At 34.0% G+C, this 12536-nt stretch overlaps 1 protein-coding gene across 1 annotated transcript in view; it reads right to left on the reverse strand.

Moving 5' to 3' along the window:
• Nucleotides 1–12536, reverse strand: part of TBC1D19 (TBC1 domain family member 19) — a 46057-nt gene that overhangs the window by 7457 nt on the left and 26064 nt on the right. The window contains exons 12-15 of the mRNA XM_010710318.2: nt 6585–6659; nt 6055–6117; nt 3217–3301; nt 883–927 (exon numbers count right to left, since the gene is read on the reverse strand). Coding sequence (XP_010708620.1) covers nt 883–927; nt 3217–3301; nt 6055–6117; nt 6585–6659 — 268 coding nt within the window. The remainder of the gene's footprint in view (nt 1–882; nt 928–3216; nt 3302–6054; nt 6118–6584; nt 6660–12536) is intronic.

Here is a 12536-nt window from a genome sequence, read left to right on the forward strand (position 1 = left end):
TGGAAAAAAAAAAAAAAAAAAAGGCCAAGACTTCCAGTAACTTATATAGTACTCAGACATAACAGTTAGAGGACTTGGCAGTTGTATGACAGTTCTCTCCTCCTTTGCAACTGATCTCAGCTCCCATTCATTAATTTTCCATAGGACCAATGAGAAGGAACTTTTTTGACAAGAGGTCATAAGGACCTTCATGGCTATAAAGCTGCAAAGAAATGTGGAGGCAAAAATGGAAGAAAGGGGAGCACAAACAAACGTGCTATCACTGACACCACTGGGACAGAGAAGGCACAGAAGGTAAGGTCAGAGATAAGGATACAAGATTGATGTGAGGCCTTGAAAGCAATAGCACTGAGCTTGAATTTTAAATGGCACGAAAATAGGGTAAGGTTTCAACACATCAGGACTGAAATGATCAAAATAAGAGCTGAAAAATAAATTAACAACTGATGTTACAACTGCAATGATATCGATTTAAAGTTGTATAGATTTGTTTGATCTGAATTTCTAAAATGAACACTACTTTTGAAAGGAAAAGAGACTTTCAAACATGGTGTACAGAGCATTGAAAAGCTGGGGACCAGGATGTATCTTTCAGATCCTCTAAGTGGAAGATCCTCTGTCACTGGAGTACAAGCTACTGCACCAGAAGTTGCTTTCCCTCTTTCCCTCTAATAGTGACAAACTTCATGTCACTATTAACAACAGGCTGAATGTGCTTCTGCATTAGCTTCAATCCAACTTAATCCTTTAAATTAATGAATTTGGCAGAATAACAGTAAAACACACTTTGAAATAGAAAAAGAGGTTAACACGTATTTGAGGAAAAACATATCCTGTGCCTTTCCAATCTACCGCTAGAGGAGGCAATAGTATCATTCTTACCGTTTGGTGGATAGAAAACAGCATACTCTTCTATTCCAAGTTTTCCTGTGAATCATCAAACAACAATTAAAATGCAATACAACTGTTAAAAGGTGTAAAGATATAAGTTAAAAATAGATTTAAGTGACAATTACAAATATTGTAACTACAAATGTTATTGATCGTTTGATATTGTCCAAAAGCATGTAAGCAATGCAATAGGACAAATACACTCTCAAAGGTAAAACAAAAATGCAGCACCAATAGGGCAGAATGATAAACAAGGGAAAAAACGAATAAGAATTTTGATTGGGGTGTAATATTAAGGACCTCTAAAGGTGCTTGCTGCAGTCCTTGAAGACTGTGAAGTTAGAGGGAAAAGTCTGTTGCTGTGGTAAGCTGACTTGGGGACAGGAAAGTCACTTAAGAAGGCAGAAGAACACCAGATAAAAAAAATATTTAGGACTTCATTAAGTCTTCAATAGAGAGGAAGATGCATGGTACATCTGTGATAAATCAAAACAAAAACAAAAAAAAAAAAGTGATTTATTGGATACAAAAGACTAATTAAGTCAAGACAAATGTTGACCGTGCAGATTAAACATGCCAGTTTTCTCTTCCTTGCAAAATGAACATCTCATATTAGTCAACAGCATTGTAACTGCACGACTTTCTCATTTTAAATCTGCTATAAAAACTTTCACAATTTATTTAGCACTATAAAAAAAGGTTTTTAAGCATTTTACAATTACTTAAAAACTTTTCATTATTTCTCTGTTTTGAAATGAGAAATTCAACTATAATAATCTATGTGAAAATTTATAGGATATTCACAGGTCCTGCAGATCTCTGTGCATTTTATTCTTTCTACGCAGGAGAATGGCACAGGAACTTTTGCCAGGTTCAAATTAATTTGGACTTAAATATTTTTCTATACAACAAATTGACATAATTAAATTCAAAATGAATCTGTGAAGCTCTTGCCCCCTAACCATGAAAACAAAATCCAGTATTTTCCAATTACAGAAATCAATTGTTTCATCAAAATACAAAGTAATTTTACTTTTCCTTTCAATTGTTTGCTTGCCCTGTAGCTGGGAGTTGTAAACTGGAAGGTGATTATTTTTAGCATGAAACATTTCTCTTGGAAAATTAGCCAAAAATAGGACCTACAAGCATTGCAGATATACGCTGCACATGCTCAGCAAAGACTTAGATTTCAGCAACTTCATTCTTCAGAATTGTTTTGGAATAAATAGAATAGTAGTGTTTCTGGGCTGCCATGGCCCCATGCCTGAAATGAGACCCAGACCCCACTACTGTTCTGCTCTCAGGTGAGCCCCTTGCTAGTTTCTGGCAGTAGGTAAAGTAAGCTGCTTAATTCATTCAAAGAGAGAGAGAAAAGACCTACAAAGCAATAAGAAAGGAAGAAAAAAATAATCACAAAATAATCATTGGCTCTAGTGACACAAGTAGCAGCACGTGGAAAACAAAGTGCAAAGAGTTTATGCTGAAAAAAAGTACTTGGTATCCACTAGGTTACATATACCAGAACTATGGACCAAGGAAGAAAATGGTAATGGAGAAGGTAAATCTAAATGAAATATATTTATTTAAAAAAAAGGGGGGATTGGATGGTTGAAGGATTCAAGGAAAAACACAAAATTGTAAACCTCTGGGTAAAGCCAAAGGAGGTGAGGATCTAAGAAACAAGGCAGTAGAGCTCAGAAGCACGGCAGAAACTGGCTGAGAGAGCAAGTGGACTGAAGTGATAAATGTAAGACTATTAAGTTACCAAAAAAAAAAAAATCAGACTCAGAGAGAAATTAATAGGGTAAAACTCTGGAAGACACAGTGCAATGAAAAAAAATCTGTGTAAGCCTGCTTGGTAGAGCTGTACTTTTCCAGCCCATATAACAAAACCTAATATTCTTCAGCAACGTGTTCTGTTCTTGTCTACAAATACTTTCCAAACTCACTGCTTTGGGAAGATAACACTCTATCCCCACTTCCAGTTAATAAATCTGTTGAAATTGCAGAGGACAATGATGTGTATTTAAATTTCTATCCCAGCTGATGACAGATGTCACAATTCTACTATACTGTCGTAGATGGGGTTTTAATTTATTTTGGAAAAACATTGAATAATTACACACAGAAAACTACCATAAAATTACATCACTGCAATCTGGGCATAATGCAATCAGTTTTTAAACTGCAGTAATAGAACCTGTGAAGATGTCAGCTGGATGTGTGATGTTCTTTATTGATATTCTTTTAAACGTAGTCTAACAGGTGTAATGAACACAAAAGAAATTCACATGCTGTATTCTTTTTTAAAACAACTCCTATTACCTTGTATGTACGATTTAGGTGGAGTAGCACTGCTGTAAGCAAAGTGCTCCAATACTGAAGTATCTCGTGAAAAACAGAGTAATACCTGTAGAAGACAGCATAAAAAAAATCAGCTGAAAATCAACAAAGAAATGCCAAATAGAGATTCAAGCACCCACTTTCATTAGCACTTGCAAGATGCTACTGAAGAACGCTAATATGGTTGAAGGCTATTGACCAGCTCCATTTAGTGTCTCATTAAAACTTCTAGACTCATTTGGAGTTTGCTATGATATCATCTTCACATTCATTTGTTGTCAGCAAAATATCCACATCCTCCAATCTTCCTCTTTGCCTCTAAGCAGCAGTTTACTCCCTTCTGTCATGTCATACTGACGTACACCTGAATAATCAGCATGTCGGAACAATCTGGAATGTTTCAAAAGTACTCCCTTCAGTTTTTGCTTAGTTCCCCTCTTCCCATTAATCTCAGTCATTAAAGTGGTTGTGTAATTAAAGTGCAGTGCACGCACTTGGCTGCTTTGATGTCTAATAGGTCATTTTCCTATTTGGTTACTATGACTTAGGGAAGTCCAAGTAAGAGCATATGCAAATAAAGAATTTACATTTTAATATACATGCATTTCCAGAGGACTGATCCTTGTACTCTCTCTAATTTCCATAAGCTTTGCAGAATGCTTGCACTGTTCAGTACTTTCCAAAAGAACAAGAGAGAATGTTCATGTCATATACTTAAGTTCTGAAATGCATACTATATTTTACAAAATACATCTGTATTTTTCACTGCTTACATAAAGTAACAATTTTCTGTTCACAGCAATTGAGTAAAAAATTAAATATTAAAAGCATTCCTAGAAGAAAAAAAAACAATAAAGAATCTCATCCTATACACAACTGAAAAAATGTTCCTGTTTTCATGCCATGAGAGATTGTGCTATCCAGAATGGACACAAGAGGGCAGAAGTAAAACAACCTACAATTTGCTGACTTTTAAATAACTAAACCCACTGTTCTTGCAGCTTTCAACAGTTTTTCCTTAAACTGTAGCCAAGGTGTAAGATGTGGAATAGTTTATATGGTGTTTTACTACATAATTTCTTATGAGTAAAACAAATGGAGTTTTCCTTCAACAAATTATTGCAAACGTTTTCCAGAGATCAGCATTATCGAAAGGAAACATGTAAAACTGTGACATCTGACAACCACTCTTTTTTTTTTTTTTGAGAGCAAGGCATATTTTGAGAAATTTCCTTTTCATGAATCTCAAAATTACTTCTCAGATACAAACATCTTTTTAAAAATAAATAATTTCTTTATCTTGAACAGTTTAAGCTAAATATTATTTTTGTGCAATACACAGTCATTTTCACAGCTGCCAAAATACAACTGACAATAACAATACACAGGCAAATGTAATTCTCTGTATATGTTAACTGAGGTGAGAGAAAGAGGAACTAATCTAGAAGGGACATAAATTCTGTCCTCTCATAGGGGAAAGAATGTAACCTTATTTGAGGCCTTCCTCGTCCACAGAGGGGGATTACAGTGCCCAGCATCAGAACCTGGAAGTCTTTAAGACCATGTAACTTTGTAAGAAGTAGACTCCAACCCAAACACAAGTTCTGACTACACTGAAACTTCTGGGTGAGGCTCTCTGCACATATTAGTTATGAGGGATGTAAGATTCAAGCACTAAAATAAGAACATCTGACAAAAGTCACAGATGTACGAGTCTGACTTTGTTTCTTTCTATGTTATTTTTCTCATTCACAGAAATGATGCTGCTGTAAGAATAATGACACAACCCCTTGTTAAGTACAAAAATGTTTGATAAACATAAGATCAATGCTGAGTTGTCACTGTAGAGTGTTTTTTTTTAATTGTAATTAATTAAAAAAAAAAATCAGATGCAGACGTTACCTTTGTAACTATTTTAAGTAAAATAAACTATAATTTTTTGACGTTGTGATTTTTAATGTTAATGTTTAAACAGTCACTATGTTAAAAATATCATATGTAGACATGATTGAATAGCACGTTTAAATAGTAACCCATTTTTTTATTCATATGGACTAAACAACATTAAGGATAGTTTTTGCTTTTGTCAGTTCTCCATATTATTGGCAGTTTTACATACTAACATCAAAGAAGAACTGTTTCACGTAGCCCAAAAAAAAAAATGTTAAGCAAGTCTAGCCTAACAAGTGTGACTAATGAAACTGAAAAAACCAAGGGAATGTGAAGTTTGCTGCATGACATTTATGTTGACACTGCAATCAAGTACACATTAGGAAATTCATAAATGTAATCTCCTTCTGTTCAAGGGTATCTGACAGGCAGCAATGAAGATAATTCTGTATAAATTAGCTGTATTCCCTATTGCAAGTAGCAGCTTTAGTAGGGGAGGAAGCTTAGAAGTAACCATACACATCATTACCTTACATAGAACCAATGTGTTCACTTTAAAAATAGGTAATAAAATATCTTTTGTGCTTACTGCAGTATGTCACAGTAAGAGCTGTAAAGCAATATTTTTGTTTTAAACTGGAAATTCTCAACTCTTGATATCTCTGTGTGCCACACCTCCTGTTAACCATTTTTACTGTTACAAAGCTAGAAAAAGAAAGAACATAGCTGACTTCATATTTCTGGTATCAGAAGGATGATTGAGAGTCCTTCAGGAGTTTTTACAAGCAAGTCATGCTTAATCTGTCCAAACGTACAAGGCTTGTTTACAGCACTGATACTCTGAAGGGACGATATACATCTGTCCAGGGTCCTGCTATATACTGCCAAGCAGTACACTAACTTCTCTGATAAAAAAATTAAGTTACATACCTGATATAAATAATCCTCAAATACAAAATAGTAGTCATCATTGCTTGCCGTTAGCTTTACATCCTGAAATAAAAAAATGAAGCAGTTTGAAGGTGAAAGACTTAACACAGTGGTAGAAGACACTGTTTCACCATTTAATAATGAAAAAGCTTATGGTTAAGCATATAATCCATATTGCAAAATGCAAAACCATGATATTAAGTGGATTATAAAACTATTTTGAATTGAAATCTGAAATGGAATCATTTGGGCCCCAGTGCTATCTTACTTCAGAAATCATTTATTCCTCAAAATGAAGTTAATGTTTTCTGTATGACTGTTTCTTCAACAGTTTAAACAAATGTCTTACACAAGAGCCACTGCAGGAACAAGGAGAGAGTTTACAACAGTTCACTCTAATCACTCTGACACTTCTTAAAATAAAACTATGTCACATTCTCTTTGTTAAAAAAAGAAAGAAAACAAACAAAAAAACCCGCAAACAAGATACTGCTGTGATGACTACATAAATCACTTAATGGATTACTTACTTTGTAAATCAGGCTGTCCACTAAGAGGTCATGCTGAATCACATTTGACTTAAGCTGCTCATAATACAAGATATCCTAGAATTGAAAATATTATCATCATCAGTTGGAGACAAAATTGTAATTTATGTTTAAACTAAGAAAGATGATTTCTAATAATAATATTAAAATGAAAAATTAAAAGCATGTATTAAACTCAGTACAAAGTCTCAGTACATAATTTAGGAAGCACTCTATGGCTGCTTAAAAGGCTCCAGAAATGAGGCATATATTTGAGACTTCATAAAGTGAACACTCCTTTATGTTTATTCATTTATTACATAATTAACAGGAGAATGAAGGAACTAGTTCAAACCAAAGATTCTCATCTTCCAACTTTTGGGTCACTAAACAGTCAAAACTGCTTCTATGCTAAAATCACTGCCATATTTTTTTAGTTGTTAACCTCTATTTTCATGCATCTCTCCAATAATGAGTTCTGTCATATCTTCTAGCGTTACTGAGCCGCAGCAAATATTTTATATTATACTACATTTTTAAAGTGTCAAAAGATTAAATCATGATTAAATATATCAAAAATCTTGTGAAGAACACAAAAAACTCAGACTTATTTTAAAACTTGAATTACTTCCTGAATGCGTACATAAGATGAACAATGGGGAAACAACAAGAAATTAAAAGAACAAACATTTCTTTGTGTTTTTTATTTTATCCCTTTTTTCCTAGAAAGAGCTTGCAATGGGAAAAAGAGATATTACATGTTGCACTATCATCATGTAATTAATAAATACATCTCTGCCATTAACAATTTCAACAATTGAATATTATCATTTCAAATTGCTTCAGATGGATTTGGAATAACGTATTAACTAAATTATCAATCCTGAGGCCTTCACAATGTTTTTTTAATTTCAGTGTGTTTTTCCCAACACCACACAGATGTTTGTATATTACTAGATTTACATAACATTGCTGATTCCTTTGCAAATGATGCAAGACCGTAGTAAGGATTTAAAGAAAAAAGAGAAGGAAGGTGAAACTTGAAGACAGCATTATAGAAGGAGAGAATGAGAGAAAGTACAGAGGGAAGGCCAAAGAACATTGCAACTGTTTTTTGCATTGATCAGAAACTGGAAAGTGCTGAATAGCATACACTTAGAAAGTTATTAGAATTAATGCTTTACTTCATTTGAAATACATTACACTTAATTTGAAATGAGGATAAATGCATCATTCCTTAAGTACTGGTAACTACCACAGGGAATGAGGAGATGGAAAAAAAATAAGTATAAATAGTACACTAATTCTTTACAAAGGGTAACACAAATATTTACTAAATACAAACTAGTAGCAGTCTGAATGTAGCACAGTTTTTAAATGCTACAGATAACTACACTAATATTCGAGTTAGAATTTTAAAGCATCAGTATATATATACACACACACATATATACACACACACACACACATATATATATATACACACACACACATATATAAGTGCAGCACTGTTAGAAAAAATAATATATGGAGTTTCTGTTTTTCTTTCTCCTCTCTCAAATACCTGCACATATTATGACAGATGATGCTTGCAAAAACAAAAACAACAACAACAACAAAAAAACCAGCACTCAGGATACTGTGGAATTAACTGTTTCTGCCGTGTATGCAAGTAAGATGCCTTAAAGGTATTCCACAAGCACTAACATGCTTGATATTTCACAAAGTTTATAACCAAGGCAGCATTCAAATCCGCTAGGAAACGTATAGCCAATTTCTCAAATATGCATAACCAAATAGGAAGAAGAGTTTTAACTTCAAGAAAATACTAAGACAGAATGGGAAGAAGATGAGTGGTTTGCTATGAGTATCAACTTCTCTTTAAAATCTAATCACTCCAAAAGATTCCAAACTACAGATCCTCAAGGCAGCAAAGTGATGAGCTCTGAAGCTCACTTCCAACACTGGAACGAAGTCTAATTAGAACATTCCAACATTAGAATGAAGTCTTGTGTTGCTCTACATAGGCAAGAAACAGCAACACAGTTTTTGTAGCACAGCCTGCAGTCAAACAGAAGCATTATGATCTCCTTTTTTACAAACCAAAAAATGAGACACAAAAAGTTTAACTTATTTACAAATAATCACTCAAAGAACTCACGATAGAGTTAGACACTGAACTAGAATCAGCAGTTCTTCATCAATAATTTTCACCACAAATAACCTCTCTGAGCTACATGTTCCTTAGAAGAGAGCTGTACTAGACAGCACATCACAAGAAGCTGCGATAAATTTCTTCTTGATTGTCATCAGGCTCCCATGTAATTATGGGCCATTTGTTTAGAGTAAGATTCATAAAGCATAAATTGCTCGTTTTAAAGCACACAGGCTGCTTACACATTGCAAGAGTTGGGTGGCTCAGAATACCAGTGAGAAAAAGGAAGCCTCTCTGACAGGAACAGTGTTATCTCATATGGTAACAATCCACAGGGAACCCCCCAAAAAAGTGCATCTTGCACCTCTTCAAGAATTGAAAGGCTTCTGGCCAACAGGAAACACAGCTTGGAGAACACTGATTATCAGAACTCCCCTTTCTTGCTGGGGAAGTTTTGGTCAAGCTCAGAATCATATCTCCAAGGACATTTTATACGGTACAATATCATGTCTTGAGCCACTCCTCTATATTGTCTTTCTAGTCACTATCACTTGCAATCTAACTCGCTTAAGATAGTACAAATCATGCTTCAGTAGCATCTAATCTTGCAGATTATGAAATCACTCTAGAAATGTGCATTTAGATCAGATGGATTACATCTTCAGAGAACTGTAAAGTCAATAGTAAAAGTACCTGAAGTTACTGCCCTCGAAGTTCAACAGCAAATGAGAGACATTTTTACTTAAAAATTCCCAAATAAAAAATGTTTCACCCACTGTTTTTCAAATTTATCTATTAGCCTCTTTGCCTTGCCTGTCCAGAGGCAGAGATAATAGTGTTTACGTTTCATGATCTGTGAAGCTTCATGAATTAATGCTCATATGCCAATTCAAGCTTTTAAGTTGCAATGTATATGTAAATAATGCTGTATTTTAAACGCTGTATATTTATGCTCACATTTAATCAGATTTGAAAGCCAAAAAGATCAGGTTGCATTTAATAGTTGTTGTAAGTCTACATTATTTTTAGTCTTTACAATGTTCTCAGGCATAATTCACAGAAAACTTTTAAAAAAATACAATAAAATCCCATGCCAGTTACTTAACGTAAGTCAAATACAGTCCCAAATGTCTGCATTTTACTTGAACAAACTAAATTCTGCTACAACTCTGAAAGCCAAAACAATAATGTATTTTGTTTAGAAAGTAGAAGCAGCAGCAGAGAACATTAACAACTTCATCATTTAGAAGTTGTTTGTATAGCACAAGGCTGAGCTTTTTACCTTGGTGCTTGTTTTGCTACTGAAGGAAAACATAAAAACAAATTTTTCATCAAATGCATTGAGAAGAGTTAATTTAGTGGTATCAGATGGATCTGTCAGTTTCCCAGGAAATCTTACATAAACACAGCAGAAAGAACAGACATCAAAAACAAACTGAATGCTAAATCCACCTGAACTGACTCTGCAAGTGAAGGTTAGAGGCAATTTCAATCATAAACAGAGCTCAGATGGATGTTAAGATAACATCAGAAGAATAGAAGCAAAACCTGGCATTCAAATATGAAAGTACATCAAAAGAATCAAATCATTCAATTCTTTTAGAAAAGATTGAAAAATATTTCTAAATTGAAAACTAATTATCTACTTCAGGCTTCGTTTGTAGCAATTTAAGGAATGATCTCAGCTTTCCATTTTATAATTTTAAGGAATCTTAAAATATTACTCTATAAAGCATGACTAGAAGTTTAAATAAAATAAAATCTAACCAATAATCATATACAAGATATAGCCATGTTTATTTTACTGAATAATAATTAGCTAAATTATATCACATTAACATTTGAACTGCAGAATATTTAGAGACAACATAATACCCAAAATGCAGCTGACAATTTTTCATGTGTTATCAGTAAAGACTGCCTCAAAATGCACATTATCTGCCTACATATCCACTACATGCTGAAAGAAAAAAAAATGATAATATGGATGATACTACTGAATGTGCTCATGAACAGATTTTAGCTGGAGCACAAGTTTTATAAAGTTGCTTGTGAGATCTGTCCCTGTTTATCCATGAAAATATATTTTTTCTATTTCTGGGTATTCTAGGATGATAAACAAGCAAGGAATTGGAAAGACACAAAGCTCTATGCTTGAGAATAAATGTCCTTTGAAAGTGTTTTTGTAGCTATTTTGCCTGGGAGAGACAATTTGAACCACGCTCTATAATGGAGAATTTTTCCTCAACATTTCCTACTGTGGGATGCATCCCAAATTGATGACAAAGTTTGGAGCTGCCCTTCATTATTGGTAACGGTTTATAACTAACCCACAAAAGTTTTAGAATACTAATAAACTTGGATGGAAAATATTCAGAATAGCCACATTCTGTCTCATTAAGCAGAAAGTCAAAGGCAATCTTTTCTTTTAAAGAGAAAATTAACAATTTGTCTTTCCTACCAGCAGTGGCACAGAAGGCATCTTGCAAATGAGGGAAACCTATAATGTAACTTCTCCTACTACAATGGCAAAATGAAACTCATGACTGAATGGTACTTGATGAAACAACCACCCTCTACTGTAATCTGAGAAAGAGATTCCAATAATCTAATGTTTTCCGTTACAATTTCCTTGTTTTAATGTCTCAAAAAGTGCCTCAGACAATTGTAAAAGCTGTTTGGAAGTGGGAGAAGAAAACGAAGTGAAGGCAAAGAGCTATCTTTTGCTAGACATGGAGAACACGTTTTTCAATTTATATGCAAAGACAAGAATTCTTCTAAAAATACTCTTAGTTGGGGGTCACACAGTGGCTCCAAGGCACCAGTTAATGCTATCTCTAGAGCAGTGTTTTGCACTAAACTTTTCCTTTCATAACTAGCAAACTACTAAACTATATTTTATGTTGGCTTACCAGGGTCCATAGATTTTCCTGCTATTATTAAAATATTTTTTTAAATCACGAATAAAATGAATCATTTAAATATCTGGTTCTTTCATCTCAGCAGTCAAAATAACTTGACATTAAATTGAATTACTGTGCTGCTTTATTCAGACTTAGAACAGATTTAGTGTTTTGATATGCAAGAAATGACTTTACTGGATGTATGAAGAACTGACTTCTGTATAAGAACAAAAAGGATTCATAAAGGATGCTGTACAGTGCTCATATCACATGTTTACAAGACCAGTTTCAATGCAGTTTTGCTTATGGCATCATAATGAATCAAAGAAGTGTTTGGGTTATGATCCAAAGCTTGTAGTCCTTTTCAGTAGACTCCTGTGAAATGTAAAATATATCTTCAGTCACAGTGACAACAGTGTTACTAGGTTCTCAGCTTTTTGAAGAGGAGAGATCTGAATGGGAATCTAAGGCTACTGATCCTTAGCCTATAGCTCTACTGATGTTACATGCTGTTACATAATGCCCTATTACAAACTTAGCGCCTAACTTGCTTATTATGTTTTTAAACCTAGAAAGTTACACTCAGTAAAAGCTGCATAAAGTAAAGCATTACTAATTTCTTTGTGCTAGACTTCTCAGAATTAAGATTTCTAACCTGTTAACTCAAAAGTGCACAAAGAAAGGGAAAAAAAGGTATGAAATAATTAAAAAAAAAAAAGTTTTCTAAGCACTGTTTGAATGCGAGTGCAGTGGATGAACAGGGTAACAAAAGAAAGGGGGGAAAAAGCATTTAACAGATTTTTAGTAACTGCATGCCATCCGTTTGGTGCAATGAATGAGACAGATGTCACACAGGAAAACCTGAATCATACAGTCACAAGGTCATATAATTATATA

This window comes from Meleagris gallopavo, chromosome 4, assembly GCF_000146605.3.
Source record: "Meleagris gallopavo isolate NT-WF06-2002-E0010 breed Aviagen turkey brand Nicholas breeding stock chromosome 4, Turkey_5.1, whole genome shotgun sequence".
Lineage (NCBI taxonomy): Eukaryota > Metazoa > Chordata > Aves > Galliformes > Phasianidae > Meleagris > Meleagris gallopavo.